Raw genomic sequence first — 19,079 nt, 5'->3', positions numbered from 1 at the left:
GCGAGCCGCAGTTCAAAACCCATGACGGAGAGACTGTCAACGCGACGCAACCGGAGGGGGTGACAGTAACGATGATAGCGTTGTGGATGATGGGTGCTAAATGATCACACGGCGATATCCGCAGGGACATTCATTTGCTTTGAGGGAGACGCGTGCGTCTATCACGGGCGGCATCGCGAGACGCTTAACTGTGGGAAACGGCAGCTATGGACAAACCCACCGCAGTAAACGAGCTGCTCGTTTTCCAATATTGACCGAACAAATTTCCATTAGTTCAGCATGAACAATGGAAGAAAAAATATATATATATTTAAAAAAACCACCAACATCTGCTGTAACATTCTGCTGATGCATCAAAGGGCAGAAGGACTACTTGCAATGCAACTTCCATGGATGAGTAATGAAGTGTGCCTAATGGCTGGAGCTTCTTAGAACAAAGCAAAAGGTGCTTGTACATGTTATGCTCCTATTTGTAATTCTGTGCTTTCCTCAACTTCTGATTTCAACCTGAGAGAAACGGCCAGAGGTGCATTTTCTACAACAACTGTACGATTATATCTTTTTTTTTTAAAAACTCATACATTGAGACTTTCCAGTACATAATCTTATCCAAAGATTTTTTTGTGAAGCAGAAAACTCTTACATGGGAATCAGCATCTGGATCTTTGCTCTCAGAGCAGTAAGGATTGAATTCGACATCCAGGATAACGGTTAAAAACAAACATTGTCACAAAGATGGCCGCTATGATACATAATGGGCTGGATGAGCAACCTTTGACATTTCCAACGCTGGTTTTGTAACATTTTCATCCAGTATAACAGAGGTTTTCTCTGCAAAATATAACTGACATGCATAAGAATCTGAGATAAGAGATGAGTATTGTTCCACCAACAAGGGGTTCCACCATTGAGCCAAAATATGACTCTGATGAGGCACAAGCCAAGATGAATCCAAACGTTGATATTGGGTCTGAAGCAAACAGAGCCAAAGATAACGATCCTCCTAAGAAATTGAGGCCGTTTCAAAACTGTCTACAGTAGACCTCTGGCACTCACAAGGGTTATGGTGGGATGGCTGCCCACAAATAGCTAAAGTCCACAAATACTTGTGACCTACTCTAAAAATGCTCATTATTGCCCATTTTAATTGTTCAAACACCAAATATACCTTAGTACACACAGTGGAAACCACCTCAAAACTTCCACATTAGATAATATCTACAGTTTTCTGTATTTTTTCTATTGGGGGCACAGCCAATCAGTGTTAAAAAAATAAAATGCCGCTCCTGGATTGGTCACTTTGCAAACACAAGCATTATGCCTTGGTGTTTCAGCTTCCCAATCTGCAGTTTCAGAATATTTTCAATACTCTCCAAGAAAATATCTGAGAATGTGTGGGAGCACATGGTATAGTTATTCTTCTCTTATACATTATCCATCTGATTCATCTCCATGCATGTCCTCCACACATTCTTTTAGTTTTGGTGTCTTTGTCTTGGTTTATTTCTTCTTAGCTGACAGAAGTTGCACCCAGTGTGGCATTTTACTTCTTCTGTGCTTGATGTGTTATGACTTCAGAGACAATATTCCTCACACCTTGGTTGTAACGAGTATTTTTTGAGCTACTAATGCCATTCGGTCATGTAGAATCAGCCTCCCTATTCGTCCACACAAGTGCCTCTATGTAGGCTTTCCTACGGTGGCCGACAGGTGCAAATGCGCAGCAAAAGAGAAAACATGCAAACAAACAAAAAACACGCGCACAAATTAAATGCGGCAAGCAAAAAGCGAATGAAATGCAGCAAACAAAAAGAGAGACGCAAACAAAAAAGAAGACACCCCCGAATGAAATGCAGCAAACAAAAAGAGAGACGCAAACAAAAAAGAAGACACCCCCGAATGAAATGCAGCAAACAAAAAGTGTTGAAAACGGAAGTGCTCCAGACCACTAGGGGGAGTCAAAGAAAATAGTATTCATTTCTATGGGACCAGATGCAAGATTCAGAGAAAGAAATTTGAAAGAAAGTAAAGGTACGTATTACTATATTTCTTTTCAGATACGCCGTCTTTTATAATATTATAGAATAACAGAATAATTTATGGGTAGCGTGATAGACTTTGTGTCAGTCATACCGTTCTGGGCTCGGTCTCGACTCTTTGACTCCCCCTAGTGGTCTGGAGCACTTCCGTTTTCAACACTTTTTGTTTGCTGCATTTCATTCGGGGGTGTCTTCTTTTTTGTTTGCGTCTCTCTTTTTGTTTGCTGCATTTTATTCGCTTTTTGCTTGCCGCATTTAATTTGTGCGCGTGTTTTTTGTTTGTTTGCATGTTTTCTCTTTTGCTGCGCATTTGCACCTGTCGGCCACCGTACTTTTCCATTTTTCAACCAATCATTGGAAACCAGCGAGAAGCAGGAAAATCTCAGGAGGTCAGCAGTTCTTTAAATACTCAAACCAGCCCATCTGGAACCAGCAACCATGTCACATTCAAGTCCATCTGCCCGGGGATCATTTGAGGGAAAAATGGAGGATGATGCAGCAATTTTGTGCATCGAGGCAGAATAAACAGTTGGTAATTGAAAATCTATAAAGAAATAAATCTGGTCATTCCAGTCTGCCCTGGTCCTCCTTATGACCAGCCTCCAGGCATTGTTATTGGCAAATTATCCAGAAATCTGTGCTCTGTCCTCGACATTCAACTCCGGGGTTTTGCTGCAATAGAATAGCTAATAAATACCATGTAAAGACCAACGGGAATAAAAAATATCAAGAAATCACAAATAATTGTACTCTGAACATGGAGTTATTACCAATTCAAGCAAAGTACAGTAAGTAAAGTGCATTTTGTTTTACATAAGGACAAACTATACAGTTAAATTTTGATAAAGTCATCCTTTAATTTAACTGTTTACTTTTATATTTTGGAGTGACTCAGCCAGTCCTGATTTGAATCTGATAGAGAATTAGTGGAGGGAGGCAAAGATTAGGGTTTTGGCAATGAGGCCTTTCAAGCTCAAAGACTTGGTCAGTCATCAAAAACAACAATTATAAAGGTTTGGTTGATGTAAAAACATATATTTTCCATAAATGGTTAGTAATTTTATTTGTTCTAATTTGTTCCTTATCCCACATGTAAAGCATAGATCCTATATTTAGAAACAAGCTTCTTGGTAAAAGGAAAATCACTAAAAATCCAAATCTGTCAGGTGTATGAATAATGTTGTGCGTACCTGCCTATTGCGCAGGTTTAATTAATTTTAATGCAAAGTCTGACCTGTAGGGATAAACACTGACGTATTGCCATTATGTAGTGACCATAACAAGTGACACCAACAAAAGAGAACACGTCTAAAACCACTAGCATATAAGAATCAGCTTAATACGACAAAGGGGATGAGTGAGGAATAATTCAACGTCTTAGCCACAACATGAATAGGTTAGGATGTGTAATGAGGAGGTGGAAACACTAAGCAGCTTACACAAATCAGCTCTTTGAGAGACAGCCTGCTTTACCCAGCAAAGCCCATTTGCATCCGGTAAGACAATTTCAGACCCGTTGAACTTCGCTTACCAGGGTAGACCTAAACACTTGCTCATGTAAGGGATAACTAAGCCAGGTAGAGTTCAGCCTAAGATGTCTGTCGATGGGCCTATCTTTTTGTCTGGTCTTTTTGTGAAGAAGTCTATGTAGCACATGTTTTTATCAGCTGCAAACCCTGGAAGAGATTTCTGCTCTGCCTGGTAGGTCGGCGAGGCGGCCTTTTGTAACACACTGTCTCCACCCTTCTGTTACCCTCACTGCGTGCTACGAGTACGATCTTGGCAGGCGGTGCGTGAAGAAAAACTGCTGCCCAACATCAGTCTTTCAGTGTGACAAGCCGGCCCTACGGAGAGATGAGACTATTTCCGTCCATCAGCAGGGGCCTTGCAGCGAGTAGGAAGGTGAGAGTCGTGTGCCGCACACTCAATCTAACCCACTGCACTTGTTCATTAATCTCCTGCAATGTGATCCAAGTGGCAAATGGGTACTATGTTCATTTTATAAAAGAGACAGCCATAGGTATGTGGTGCTAACCAACACAGAGAAGGATAGGGTGATTAGGGTTCCTACACATTTAAAGTTACTTCAGATCTACTATGAATTTAAAAGAATATACTTCTAGTGACAGACAGACAGTGATGACAGACAGTCTGATAGATAAATTGATAGACAGATTGATAGAAAAATGGACAGACTGTTGGATCTGTCCAACAGTCTGTCCAGTTGTTGGATGGCCAACAACTGGCCGTAGTTGGACGGCCGGATGGACAGAGAGAGAGGGATAAAACGACAGACAGTTGCATGATTGATGATATATGGTACTTTGCAATGTATGTGAAATATTTTAATTACATTTCATACTTTTCTACACTGCGCAGAAACCCAAAGTCATCTCCTTTACTCCACAGAAGAGTAGAAGATACAACTGACTGTATTTAGGAAACAATGGATCTGAAATGGGGGTAAGTGGAGAAGATATGATGTTTTTACAAAGAGTGGTACCAAAGTCATTGAAAAGGGAAAGGCGGGATGTGTGGATAAGACACACATTTCAGTTCATTTCTTGAACTGAAACCAATTAAAGAGAAAGTTATTACCATATACATGTTCCAAACTTTGGCTACGTAAACAGAGGCGAGATTTTTAACGGCAGTAAATTTGTCAATTGAATTTCTTATAGAGTGCGCACAACAATGTGGGTTAAAGTCAGATTGCCAGGAAGTGCTGGTACAGTTTGAACTGAACATCATTCAACCTCTCTCATCGCTAATGGTGTTTTCCAAGGAGGGCCAAGTGTTTTCTCTGGAAATAGTAGAGCTCGCAATCATAACCACTTAGAAGAATTGAATGGCTGGCACCGAACACAAAAAAAAGAGCAGCAGCAATTCAAATGCAATCTCTTATATTCCACAAAAGATGAATAATCCTTTGAAGCTTATATACTTGTTTTGCTTGATGTAGGATCAGTTGCTTTGATAAATGAGCAGCTGCCTGAATGTCCTTTGTCCAGCAGACCAGCGAGATGAAGGACCTCCATAAGTCCTAGCTGGTTACAAATACACACAAACGTAACTTATAAGAGAGGCGGCTATTGGAGCTACTTCAGACGAAGGCAGAAACTAAAGTTCAGCTAGCGCTATTCAACGCTAACTGCTACTGTCAGCACTTTTCACCAGAGACTGTCTCATTTTCTGAAGGGGGGAGATGAAAGTGGCCTTACAAGGCACTTGAAATGTTGGCGAGCACAAGGAGGCTCCAGTGGGCACAGTGTGCATGAGATGGGAGGGGATATACAGTGATGGTTGCTCTGGCTACGTTCTGTGCTTTAACCATGTTTGACAGTAACACTTGTTTGTTGCTATCTGAAATAGAAGTGGGCCACAAGCGCGGATAGCATGCACAAACCTGCCATGACTGAATTTCTTCTCCTCTTTAATCGCACTAGATTAGCTCCAACATGTGTGACTGTTGACCTGGGTAAGCAAACAAAAATAATAAAAAACAGCAGAGTATATGAAAACAAAAAATCTCCAAAAACCACAGTCTGATCTGACAATGGCGTTAAAAAACGAGGAGAAAAATCACTTGTGCGCTGCTTATTCACAGATCTCTTTGAAACGGGTTGGCCTTAATAAAACATGCTATTGAAAATTATGCTGATGAAAGCTCCATCACTGGGCAAGTACTGAGAAGTGTCTAAAAAACTGGGCCATGAATAAAGCTAAAGAGCCAGACTCTTCTCAATCATTAAATCTGATTTTTTAGGAGTTCCACGGGAATTATTACGACTGCATCCACAAACACACAAAGACTTTTAACAACACATTATCTAATCTTATTTATGAATATAAATAAACACATTCAGACACATTATGCAAAATTTATTACATGAAAAGAAAGAAGGGCATAAAGAGGCAAGAAATTAATAAAGTGCACAATGAAGGAGTGAAGATAAAAAAACAGGAGAAATTAAGATTAAGGTAGGACATGAGGACATAAGACAAGGAAAGCAGGAAGAAAGGAGGTATGATGCAGTGAAAGAATGACAGGGTTACAAAGGAGGGATGATTCAATGAAAGGAGAGAATGATTGTACACTGAAGGACTACAATTTTTTTCTTTTTCCTTTTGAGGTATTTTTAATCAATTTGCATTTACTATAGAGCAACAAATTAATATAATTGTGTATGCTTCATTTTCATTTGGCTTCGAGGTTAATTTAGCTACAGAGACAATAGCTTAAAGCTGTAGCTATGGTAACACAGGGACTCTTACAGTCTCGTATTAGTTGGTTATCTGTAGTGTTATTTGCTCGGGTAGCTAGCCTGTGGTCCGCTGCTTGAAACAAATGCTACTCTTAGCTTCCAAACTACTTTTAATTATTTTAATTAGCTTAATGAGAGTGATGGATCACGCTCTAAATGTACAGCAGTGATCAAAAGCTAGTAGAAACAGCCAGAGAAAACGTAAAATCCTCCATAAAAGCAAATTAACTTGTTTTTCTTTTTATATTGAGACTCACTTTACAAATTGCAGTCGAGTCACAAAACAAAACCCAACAAATCAATACACAGAGTAGAGAAAACCCCAACCGAAATGTTCTCCGCTTTCCAACATTTGGCTCAATCTGTAGCATTTGAGAGCCTGAGCAGATCCATGAGTAAATGTCTTATTCCCTCACAGTAACAGAACATCCTGAATTTGCAATACTACCTCAAAGAGTCTGCTCGTGTCAAGGTAGCTTGCAATTATTCAGCATGCCAACATATCAAATTAACTATCCTTCTAATAAGCACACATGAGATTAGACAGTCATGCATAAAAACTGTTTACACTGAATATTCATGGCACAGCAAAATAAATGAAAATGTTTCCTTCTTGTGATATTCGTCACTCTGGCAGAGAAACTTCGGGGGAAGAAGATCTGGAGCAGAAGCCAACTGAGGTAGATGAGGAATTTGAAAACGATGTTAATGTAAACGAGCCAAAAAAGCGCAGCAGCAACATTAATATAAAACAGCTTCGGCACAGTTCGTCGAAAAAAGGACAAGAAGATTAGCAACAGCAAAAGAACACGATTCTCCTCACCCCTATTTCATTAGATAGGAGGCGAACATTTGCGCAGGTAGATGTTGCCCACATTCATCATACAGCGCCAGCATACAGCTAAGATAAGCCAGCAAAAAAAGCCACAAATCCCTCCATCACCATTTTGTCAATGAATGATTTCAGAGGAGGCAGCAGATACGGGAGACGTAAAGAGGTCTGTAGCAAGAAGACGGAGGGAAAATGAGGTTTTGATTCAGAATTCAGGCTGGAAATCCATCAAGATTTGCTCAACAGATGCATCTGTCAAGCAGGTGGCGACGCACTAAGTGGCTGCAGCAGGCTGCAGGTATGCGAGCGCAGATGCAAGTTCATTTGCGTGCATGTGCAAGAACCTGGATCGAATGTAAGCAGAAGATTCTTTTTTATCCTGTAAAAGAGTTCTAGATGTCTAAAACACCTCTATATTTGAATAAGGTGTTTCAAAATCAAACCGTCAACATAAAGACTTTGTGTTTTTTAAAAGTGTACATCATACAGACGTCGTGTATCCAACGACGTACAATACGTCTTTAGATGCACCTTGATGCTGCTGGGTTATGGAGCGCCCTCGGCCAATTCTGGTACACAATCAATAATGTTAATTCTAACTGACCTAAAACAAAGATTTAGGTCTGATTTCACTTCGGAGAGTGACAAAAAATATATATGCATTCAGTGTATGTAAACTTCTGGTTTCAACTACATGTAAAACCTTAGAGCTGAGAGAAAGCTCCTACTTTTAAAAATGGTTTCCCCTGTTTTTATTTAAGAGAATGTTTGCTCAGTTCTTCTTATGGCCATTGTTAAAAAAACAAAACAACTTTAATAGAAAGAAAAATATGTTTACATCCACATCAGAGCCCTCTAGACACCATAATGGATACCGGTCATAACTCGGCATGGTAAAAATCACAGTTATTTAAAGCATCATATGAAATACAAGCAACTAACGTTAAATTCAAGCATACATATATATTTTAAAGGACAGGGAAAATCATTAATAAAATAAGCATATTGCTTGTTACATAATTGAAGCTACAATAATAAAAATGTCTAACCTAACATTTGGAGGTTGCAGGCTACTAAACCATGGTCAGTGATGGAAGGTTTTCCACTAAAAAGCACATTGCGCAGTACAGTAAGCATTGTGCTAACTCTTAAACCCAAGGGCCGATGTACAGTAGATGCAAGAGTCACAAGGTCATAATCTGAATCTAGCTACCGCCAAACAGCACCAGCCATTTGTGTGAATCAAATTTTTAAAAAAAATACTAGAAAAAATATTTCTGTAACCATAGCGATCCACTGCAGCTTGCTGAGAGCTGAGGGTGGAAAAAAGCTCAAAGAAAGTTAACTTCCTTCAATATAATATTACCTTTGACCAAAAGGCACCTCACACGTTAGGGTGAAAGTGGCTGAACAGTCTTCATTTGTATTCAGGCTCTGAAAGAGACGCTCGAAAACAAGAAGAAGTCTCTCGCTCTCTCTTTCTGTCTGAGACTTTGCTTTCAGACAGGCAAAGAGACATCCGAGGATTATGGGCTGTGCTGCATGCAGCCCAGCCAAAAATACAACAAATACGCTTCCAAACTGTTCAGCGACTAAAACCCTGCATCCACCAAGAACAGGGAAATATTTGGCTTTCAGAACTGCAGTCTGCGCCCTCCTCGGTCTGAAAACGGAGTGTTATGAGAAGAAAATGGGATGCTGGTGCCGCTGATGCAATGCAGCAGAACTTTAATTCTTCTCTCGTTTGTTGCTGGCAGCTAAATGTTGTAGTAACTAAAATATTGTGAGTTATATAAGCCAAATAGTGATTTGAGGAAGTCTACAGGTATGGAAAAAGAGCAAACATGTTTTCACAAAACAGAACATGATCGGATTATTTCTGTACAGCTATGAGTTAGACGTTTGTCTTGTGAAGTGCCTGGAAATGATAGCTAGTGTGAATTGCTTCTGTAATTACAAACTGACTGATTGAATTTCCCACTAAATTGGAAATGAAGCTGGTTGAAGGGCCGATGTGTAATTGGTTTAAAAAAAATACAAACAAACACCAAATGACCCGGTGTGGTTTTACTAAACCAAAGAACCAAGTCCTTTTGTCACATCATTCGACTTTACTCTAGCTCTGTGGTGTCCGAACTTTTTGCTCTGAGGGCCAAAAATTGTAAAATTGAGAGAACTCGCGGGCTACAAAACTAAAGCATCCAAGCCAGCTTTGACTAAAAGCTGCTGGATGTTTGTAGTTCTACTTACTACATAGTTAAAAGCAATGCAAAAACCAGGCAGATGAATAAGAAATCTGTGTTGTACCAAGAACTTCTTTGTCTTGTTTTAAGATTTTATTTTGTCTGTTGAGTTTTTAACTTGTCTGATGGTGGAAGCACACAGAATCACTCAAAAGGCCACAAACGGCCACATTTTGGACACCCCTGCTCTGGCTCATGTTTGGTCCTCCTTCTGTTGCATTTGGAGCTTCTGCAGAGGATCACAGGAACGTTTTTATTCAAACAACAGTTGGTGATTTCAAAAGCTCTTTACAGTGCAGAGCAGCATTGTGATCTATGAGCTTCACCTCCCCCACCTGTTTCTGTGTACTGCTGGTGAGCTGGCGGAAAGAAGGCTGAAAGAAAGACAAATGACGCCATCTTGAAAACATTTCCTGCGTGTAGAAAATACAGAAATCCAGGTGTAGAAACTAACAGGGACACCAACTATTTTTTTTTTAAGCTTTGAAGCTGCTTATGTGTTAAACAGCTGACTAGCGGAGCACACACTACTTAACCAGCTAGTATTATTTTGTTAGTGATAGTGATAGAAAAGTCTGTCGCCTAACAAAGTGATAGGGGAGTGTTATGTAAAATCAACTTTTTGAGCTTGCTATCATGTTACAATGTTTTTCCCTCATCAAAAACATATCTGGAGTGTTGCTTTGATTCTGTCATGGATGTTTGAATTAATATTTGTGTTGTATTGTCTTATCAGGGGTGTCAAACTCCAGTCCTCAAGGGCCGCTGTCCTGCAGTTTTTAGATGTGCCACAGGTACAAAACACTGGAATGAAATGTCTTAATTCCCTCCTTCTTGTGTAGATCAGTTCTCCAGAACCTTAATGACCTAATTATTCTATTCAGGTGGTGCAGCAGAGGCACATATAAAAGTTGCAGGGCAGCGGCCCTTCAGGACTGGAGTTTGACACCTGTGTCTTAAATGATCCAGGTTAAAGCTACATGACACTTTAAAATGTGATCAGAAATATCGCTGTTTGTTTCTGATGAATCCGGATCTCTGCTCTATTCTTGCAAAGTGTTGATACTTCCGTTGAACCGATCGATGTGAAAAGAAGAAAAAAACGGAAGTGGAAGAACGAGGTTCTTCTCAGCTCAGACACTACTTCAACCTCTGACCTAAAAGGCTGGACACACTTGTTTCATTAACATCTGTGACCTGAAGCCCAAGCAGGAGGTGCTTGGTTCATCCCTACGTTCAGTATAACGTTTACTCTAAAAAAAAAAAAAAAAAAAACCCAGACAAATGTCTGTCCATCACATTAGGCTGATATCAAAACGATGCGAACTGAAACAATGTTCTCTTCGTGAGACGTTTTCTAGCCTGAGCAGTACTGAATCAGGGTAGGTAAGTGTGCTGATAACACAGCAATGTAACAGAAAAAGACATATTTTAAATATCTTTCCTCTGAGGAAAAGTTTGGGTCATATCATCTTGTAGACGGACCACTTCGGCTACACACACACACACACCCCCACACCCACTGGAAAGATTAAAAGCTTGAAGTGCGAGACGGGTGGATGTGGGTCATTGATTTTGGACGGACAGCGCTGGTTAGTTTGCCACTCTTGCAGCGTCCTGGCGGAGAGCGAATTACAAAATCTTCAGACTTTCTGATAACTCCCCGAAGGATTCACCCAGTGTGGCGCCGCCGAAATCAAAACCCTTCTTTCCATGAGCCATTAGCTGGGCGCGCATCACCCATCTGCCACACTGCAAACCTCCCTCCTAGACATGCCATTCAAGTTAAAAGGGAAATCAATGATCCATGTCGGACTCTGTTTGTTTAAAGTTTTGATAGAAAACTCAGGGCTCTGTCAGGTTTTTTTTAGAAACGGTAACAGAAAGCATCGATCTTTTACTTCTTGAAGACCAGAGAAATGTTTCTGTGCGATACAATTTAACCACCTTAACCGCTTTATGGTTAAGAGAGAGTTTAAAAGAAATAAAAAACTGGAGAATATTGTTTGGTGAGCCTAAAGGAAGAGATGAATCCCATTCATCTCTGCGTCTTCATGCTTGGCTAGCTCACTGTGGTGTGTGCACAAGAAGCCAGAAGCTGACGGCAGGACGCCGGCACCGACCATAAATCTGCTTTGAGTTGCTCTGAGTCGGCTCAGATACCCCCAAACAGACACATCTCATGCATGGAGAAAAGCCTCATGTCGTCCACAGGGTGAAGTCGGTAAACGGAACTTCAACCAGGGCTGGCTTCATGCCCCGTCTTCCCCCCCGGGAGTCCGGGTCTGCCATTCTCGCTTCGTTTGTTGGCCCAACTGATCTTAACTGAAAAGGTTATCAATCTTTCGCTTTCTTCCCCCTTCCTCCTCTCTGATGCATCTTTGAGCGACCCAACACGGCCCAAGAGGAACCGTTCACAGACGCAGTGCGAGCGTGAGGAAGTGAAGCATCTGTGGATGCTCATTTGCACGCTTTATTAGCAAGCCAGCTGTAGTCACGGGTTGCAGAAGTGCAAGGAAGTTGCAGAGGCACGCCAGGCGAACCAAGGCGCATTATTGGACAAGGTAACTGACACTGAAAACATTTACTCTAACACATGTTTTTTCCCCACAGCTTGGCAGGGAATTGTCAACAATTCCTTATTTTAAGCAGTTCCGACTCCAATTAAGACCTGATGCTGAGCTGTTCAACAAGTCTCAGGCTTTTTTTTTTTTTTTTTGGAGATCAACATGTCTTACAAGCAAAGGTTTGAGCTCAAAGCGGCTGAGCTCAGAATGCAGTAACAATAAAGTTCAACAATGCAAAGAAATAATCATCCCAGACAATTCAGACTCAATTCAAGCAACAATTCCTTACAGAGTTTTTGAACTTTTGTTTTTTACAAATAAAATCTAAAAAGCGCATCGTATTTTTGCATTCAGTACAACCCACTGCCTTAAGAAGTCGCATCATTACAGTAATAAATAGAGTCCACCTTAGTGTAAATTAATCTCAGTATGTGTGTCGATTACTGGTGTGAAATTGTGGAATGAATTGAATGATGATTTCAAACTCTGTCCTTTCTTGGTGAGCTTTAAAAGAGCCTTAAAATGTAAAATGATAAAATCTTACTTTGTTATGTAGATATATACAGTATATACTGTATGTATGTATATATATATATATATATATATATATATATATATATATATATATATACTGTATGTATTGTGAAGATATATTGATAGGCTGCTAAGTATATAAATAGGGTAGGCAAGTATAAGCTTTGGCTTCAGCCTATTTCGTTTTTAGTAAATTATGGGTTTGTTTATTGTTATTTTTTGTTTCCTGTGTTTAATGTTGACAATTTACCAAAATAAAGTGAGCTGATTGATTGATTGAATATATATTCAGTTGATCTATGAAAGGCTGAAGTGTTTCTTAGAACATTAGTGGAGAAACAGGATCATGGAAACCAAAGGAACAGATTGGGGATAAAGACGTGGTGAAGCTTAAAGCAGATTTAGGTTGCAGAACAATATCCTGACATTCAACTAATCAATCATTGTCGGGCAATCATGCAAATATAGAAGGCTGGCCAAGGATAGCATCCTTCAGTAAAGCACCCAATAGACCTCGCATGCCTGTGGAGGAGCTGCAGACACTCGTCGATCAGACAACCATTGTTTGTGTGTCCCATAAATTTGAACTGTATGGAGCAGTGGCAAGACGAAAGCCAAGGGGAAACAATGCAGGTGTTTTCACAGATACAATTACAATGAGGAGCAAAGTTGCCACATTTGTTACATTTTCAGCTGGTGTGGTTCACTTTCACACTGCACTTTGTCAAACGACTCAAACTCTTTAAAAAAATCTGTTCCCTTCCTAGCCTGTGGAGGCACTGTATCAAGAACCACTGAAGGAAACGACATAAAAGCCTCTGGAGAAGACACTGGGCAAAACTTTAGTGGTTGTAGGATTTCTCATTCATCTTTGGCAATAGACCATGGGCAATTTCTCCCGCTCATGAATTTGTTTTGGTTATATTTACCCAGAATGCATTGCAATGTAGTCTACCTCCTACTTTTGGAGTGGTGCCGGTCTGTTTGCATATATGTCTTTGAACCACACCAGAGTTCACTGCAGCTGAACCAAGACCTAGGTTTGTAGACGAACCAGAGTTTTCTGTTTTGGTCTGGATCAGAGTTTCAGTATGCATTCACACCTCCCCAAATGAACCGGACTTTGAAGGCAAATGAACTGAAGTTCAATTAAAGCGGACTAAACTGGGCTGGTTTATACACACTTGCAGTTTGGCATGAGCCATGTTGGGAACACAACAAATCAATGGAAAAAAAGTGCCAGATGAGACTAAAATAGATTTTTTTCGGGTCTATAACCACAATTCTTTGTGTGGTAGAATAGGAACACTGCACATAAATTTGAACACAATATCTCCATCCTGAAACACTACCGTGTCAAAATGGACCAGTCAAAGGCCAGATGTAGATCCAACAGAGAATCTGTGGGAACATCTGAAAATCGCTGTTCAAAGACGATCTCCATCTGCCCATGTCTCGCTTGGCTTGTATTAAGCTTTCTGCTCTCTAGTAACTCATCTGTCTTGAGTTTTCTCTCTCTCTCTGTTTCATCCCTGCAGCAATATAAGCTGTCAGGAAAATATATATAATCCTTATGGTATTCAGTTAATCTTTTTCTGCATCACAACCAGAACCACTGAAGTCAGAACCCCAGGAATCCTGTGCGGAAATCATAGTGGCACCTCGCTGGCTGAAAACCAATCTGGATACGGTTCCAAAAAAGTGGTTTCTGTATTTAGAAACTAACGCTGAATAAAATCTAAGGGCAGGAACATACGCTGTTTGTGTCAGAAGCAAAGTAGAAAAGGGAAAGTAAAGAAACGGAGAAGAACGCAGTGTGTGGGTGCATACAAATGGATGCTAAACCCTCTTTGTTTGTGCAAGTGCAACGCATTGTTGCAGACTTGTAGAACAAGTAGAATTTCAGCTCCTTCCGCACACAGCTCTGTCCAAGTGTATGAAGGGAACAAACGGCAAATAATAACAGCAAGAAGACAAATAGTAATCATAAAATACGCATGCAAAGCGTGAGAAACTCAATGCGAGAGGTTGTGCAACAAATTAGGGCGGATGAAGCGCTGCGATGAAAAGCAGAGCGGGCACAGTCGCTAAGGTCAAAACACCCTGGCTCATGCATAGAAATAAACAGCACAAAAGATGCGATTAGACCTGATAAAACTTCAGACCTTATTAAGCACAGCCATCTGCACGTCGGGTAGCAAAAAGAACAACGCTGAACGATAAACAGCACTACTGTGTTCTGCAGTGCAGTTTCGTCTTTGATATTAATAAGCCGGGATTGGTATTAAATAAATAAAGAGCGGGTTTATCTCTCAGTAAATACGGGAGGCTACAATTAGAAAAAACATATATATACGTATATAGTATATATATATACTATATATATATAGTATATATATATACCAGGTCACAAGGAAATAAACAGCCACCTATTTAAAAAAATAATTTAAAAAAGTAGATTTTTTCCAGATGATTTTTGTCAAGACCTGATCTCACCACCATGAACTATTTTCAATATTTTGTACATTTTATTGACTAAAGAGTACAATTTTGATCTAAATTAAACCTGTGGTTTTGAAGAAATCCATGACTCTATTGGTTTTGAAGAAAAATTACCAAATGATAGGGAAGCAGAAGTTTCCAAATGGAGCACAACAGCTTTCTGCTAAAAACAACCAATAACAAGTACTTCAGTCATGATAACACATGAATGTTCGTTTTTTTCTAAGGACGGACCGGGAGCAATTTGAAGTGTTTTCATGCTTTTATCTGGGAAAACGAGGTGGTAACAATAAAAAGATTTAGCAATCTCTAAGTAGAATGTGTTGTTGGGATTAAATAGTTCTGTGTTTTCCTCTTTCTCTTTTAGCTACTTGGATGCTCGTATATATACATATATATATATATATGTATATACACTCTTTAGGGCATAGCTTGGATAGAGGCCAACAAAAGGAATTAGAAATTGTTGTTAGGGGCCATTTGCCCCTTAAGGAAAACATAGTGAGGAACCAGCGCTGCATTTCGGTCTTAATAAATGGAACTGATGAATTCAACTCACTGACTCTTTCTGAACCTTATACATTACGAACCAAATTAGCGAGACGATATTATTCTCCAACAGTGTTCAGAGACATGGCCAAGTTAAGGAAGGCTAAAACTCGACACCCGCCGCTGAACAAGGCAAATAAGTTGAATTGTCAAAACTGGGCCAGGAAATATCTGAAGACAAACTGTTTTATAGGTTTTATGAACCGATGAGATAAGAGTGACTTACATGACACCTATTAAGGTAAAAGTCTGCGTCTTTCTAGAAGAGCTTAATTTTTAATTAAGACAATCCTCCGCCACAAGCAACAAAGTACTCCATTTCGTGGCTGAAGGTCTTAAACATGAAATAATAATGACAGGCCACGCTTTCTCATCTGACCTAAACCCTGTTGAGAACTTGTGAGAGATTTTTACAGAGAAGGAAAGCAGTTCTGCTCTCTTAACAGTGTGTGGTTGTCACACAGGCTGTCAACACATCCAGGAACTAACAGACTCCATGAATGGAGGGACTTTGCTTAGTACAGTGGTGCCCAAAGTCGGTCCTGGAGGGCCGGCATCCTGCATGTTTTAGTTCTCTCTCTGGTTTAACGCACCTGGATCCAATGATGGCTCGTTAGAAGGCCTAAGAAGAACATTGTCCTGCTGAAGAGGTTGTAGTTCAGGGAGAGACCTAAAAGAAGCAGGATGAAGGCCCCCGACTTTGGGCACCACTGGCTTAGTAAATAAGGATTGCCGTTATTGGTCACTGAATTTGTTAGAAATGATTAATTGTACATTTTGAGTCATAATAACCACTTGAATAAATAAAAATCAACAAAAGAAATTTATATTTTTCATTTAAATTTGCACATTGTAATTGCTTCACCATAACTGTGCACACCCAGATATTCTTTAATAAAGTCCCATGTACTTTCTTAAATATTCACTTTTGAGGTTTTTTGATATTTTTTATTGGTTCAGAGGACTCCAGCTGTTCAGTTCAATAAGAATCTTTAAAAATAAAACTTTGCCTCATAATTGTGCGCGCAGTGTACTGTTTTGGCATAATCTACTCACTGAGTCTTTTTGCCGCCTCTTGCGCCTCAGACGCTGTGTCAGCCACGTAGAAGCGTTGGACTGCCACGCCGCTGTCCTGCATCAGCTTCTTGCTCTGGTACTCCTGTAGGTTCAGCCATCTCCTGGGGGTCAGCCAGCTGCACTGGAAGGACGAACAAGACAGCGGGAGAATAAGTTCGCTTCGTGGGAAAACGGCTAACATGGGACACAAATATTTTTCCAGGACTTAAAGCACGACTAGCGATAAGATTCCCAACTGTTGGGTTGTTTCTCGTTATGCACCACCAAACCGCATTCTGCACCTGAATTACAGCTAAGGAGCCGTTTGCTGCACCAGCAGACATTGGCCCCGTCAGATCCAGCTGTTGCTGCTATTAAAAAGAAATTGGCTTTATAATAGGAAGGAGAAACATGGGCTGCTTTAGAGATAAAATCCCTCTGCACCAGCTCACAGTCCTAAGCGCACAGGCAGAAGTGCAAGTGGGCAAGCAGCCACATGTGCATGCACGCAAATGCGACCAGAGAGGAAAAAAAAAAAACTTTAGGGAATCGTTAGGAAGGGAGAAGTTCGTTACATTAAAAGCAAAACAAGGATTTCGATATAAACTAGGCTTTCGTGTGTAAATGATGCTTCAGGTGTTTGTGTTTTCTTACCAATCAAACATCAAACTAACATCAGATGTGGAATATATCCAATATAATTGACTCAGACTGATCTGTGTTGTGTCAGATTTGCTTATTTTTAACTTTATTTAAATAAATAAGAGAAAATAAAACTGCTCTAACACATCACAGCCACAGTGGTGGCAGCATCATGCTTTGGGGTTGAATGGACTTATGAGATGTTCTAAATACCAGTCAACTTTGGTCCAAATCAGGAGAAACAGAAGGTAAAGGCAGATTTTGTTTTTCTGTTGAGGCGATGACACAAGTAATACTGTACTAACTAGGAATACCAACACATATCTTATTTGTTATCATTATCAAATAAGACAATGATAAGTGGTTTAATATAAACTCAAAAACCCACAACCAATGTCTAACACAGTGGTGGCAGCATCATGGTATGGGGCTACTTTTGATCAGTACTATGATCAGTTCCAGCTACTAAGTAATTGTAGCCCCCAAGAGAGAGAAAACTGAAAATGGAAAATGAATGGTGGCAATATCATGGCGTAGGGTTGTTTTTTTTTACCCAGTAACAACTGGATTCACTGGCAGCACAAAAGCATAATTCAAAGCAGAAGAGAGAATATTAATATTGAATTTCAGAGCCAAAAGTATGTTACAGTATTACTGTTTCAATTCAATTCAAAAATATTTGTTATGTTGTTATGTTATACAACTTTAATTAAAGACAAGGAGGATCTCCTGTAGTGGTCTGAATCACAGCGGTTCTGAAGAAGCCTCTGATTGAAGACACTCTACAGTTTTTAAATGGCATTGAACATGAAGAGGATGCGCAAGGTTGTCCATAATTTGTTTTACATTGTCAAAATATAGTCAACTCAATGCTATGCTATACACATAGAGAACCATTAAAAACAACGTTAAATAAGGCAGAATATTTAATATAAAATCTTCTTAAAATTCAGCACAAACATAACCAAAATAAAATCTTATTTCTGCCTGTAACACAATGACTTGAATATATTCTGTCAAAAAAAAAAAAACGTTGCCACGAATTATACATTTTTTCAAAAAAAAAAAGTAAAGCTGTGTTATCATGCATATCTTAATCCATGTTAAAATATTCACACAAAGCTAGACTAGGTTAAAATGTTTGTCTGAGTAAATTTGAAATGTACGTGCAAGAAAACAAATTGCTGCCGGAAACGTCTTCACTGTGAACTAAAACCAGAAGACGAATTGAGCGGAAACGAAGGCAAAGGAGCTGCTAAATAAAGACTCCTCATAAATTAGAGACCCAACAAAGTCAATGCTAAGGAGTTTGTGCCCATATTAGTAAGACAGTTTTATTGGTTTTATTATTTTTTAGAATAAAATATGACGAAAATAAAAATTGCTTTGTAACAGCAGCATTCATAAGGATCCAGGATAAGAACACAAGGAAGGGAAAACTGGAGTTTGCCAGAATTTGTCATCTATTGACATAAAGTAAGGATACAAGTATTGCCAATAAACATATGATTAATTTAATCATTTATTCTGAATCATGCATTGCACAGCCATATAGGATTAACCAAACCCACAACACTACACATACAGACAGAAAACACTATAGTTTGCCCCAGATGTGTGTTTCTAAAGCCCCATTCGACTGCAATAAATGGCAACATTAGAAGTCATGACCAGAAAGGCATTGATGGCCAAAGAGTGTGTGAAAGAGAAAAAGTGTCAAATTTATGCTCCTAAATAGCACCAGGGCTCACACTTTCACAGTGACGTGTATTGGAACAATAATGTACCGTGTGACCAGCTCCTGACCCCACAGTTCCTAAAACAGAAGGACAAACCTTGAAAGCGTGAAA

The 19,079-nt window shown here is 39.7% G+C and overlaps 1 protein-coding gene across 1 annotated transcript in view; it reads right to left on the bottom strand.

Moving 5' to 3' along the window:
• suclg2 (succinate-CoA ligase GDP-forming subunit beta) overlaps positions 1-19,079 on the bottom strand; it is a 120,344-nt gene that overhangs the window by 72,811 nt on the left and 28,454 nt on the right. The window contains exon 2 of the mRNA XM_028002740.1: positions 16,588-16,729. Within this exon, the coding sequence (XP_027858541.1) occupies positions 16,588-16,729 (142 nt within the window). The remainder of the gene's footprint in view (positions 1-16,587; positions 16,730-19,079) is intronic.

Source organism: Xiphophorus couchianus, chromosome 20 (assembly GCF_001444195.1).
Source record: "Xiphophorus couchianus chromosome 20, X_couchianus-1.0, whole genome shotgun sequence".
NCBI lineage: Eukaryota > Metazoa > Chordata > Actinopteri > Cyprinodontiformes > Poeciliidae > Xiphophorus > Xiphophorus couchianus.
This window is presented reverse-complemented; position numbering and strand designations above follow the sequence as displayed.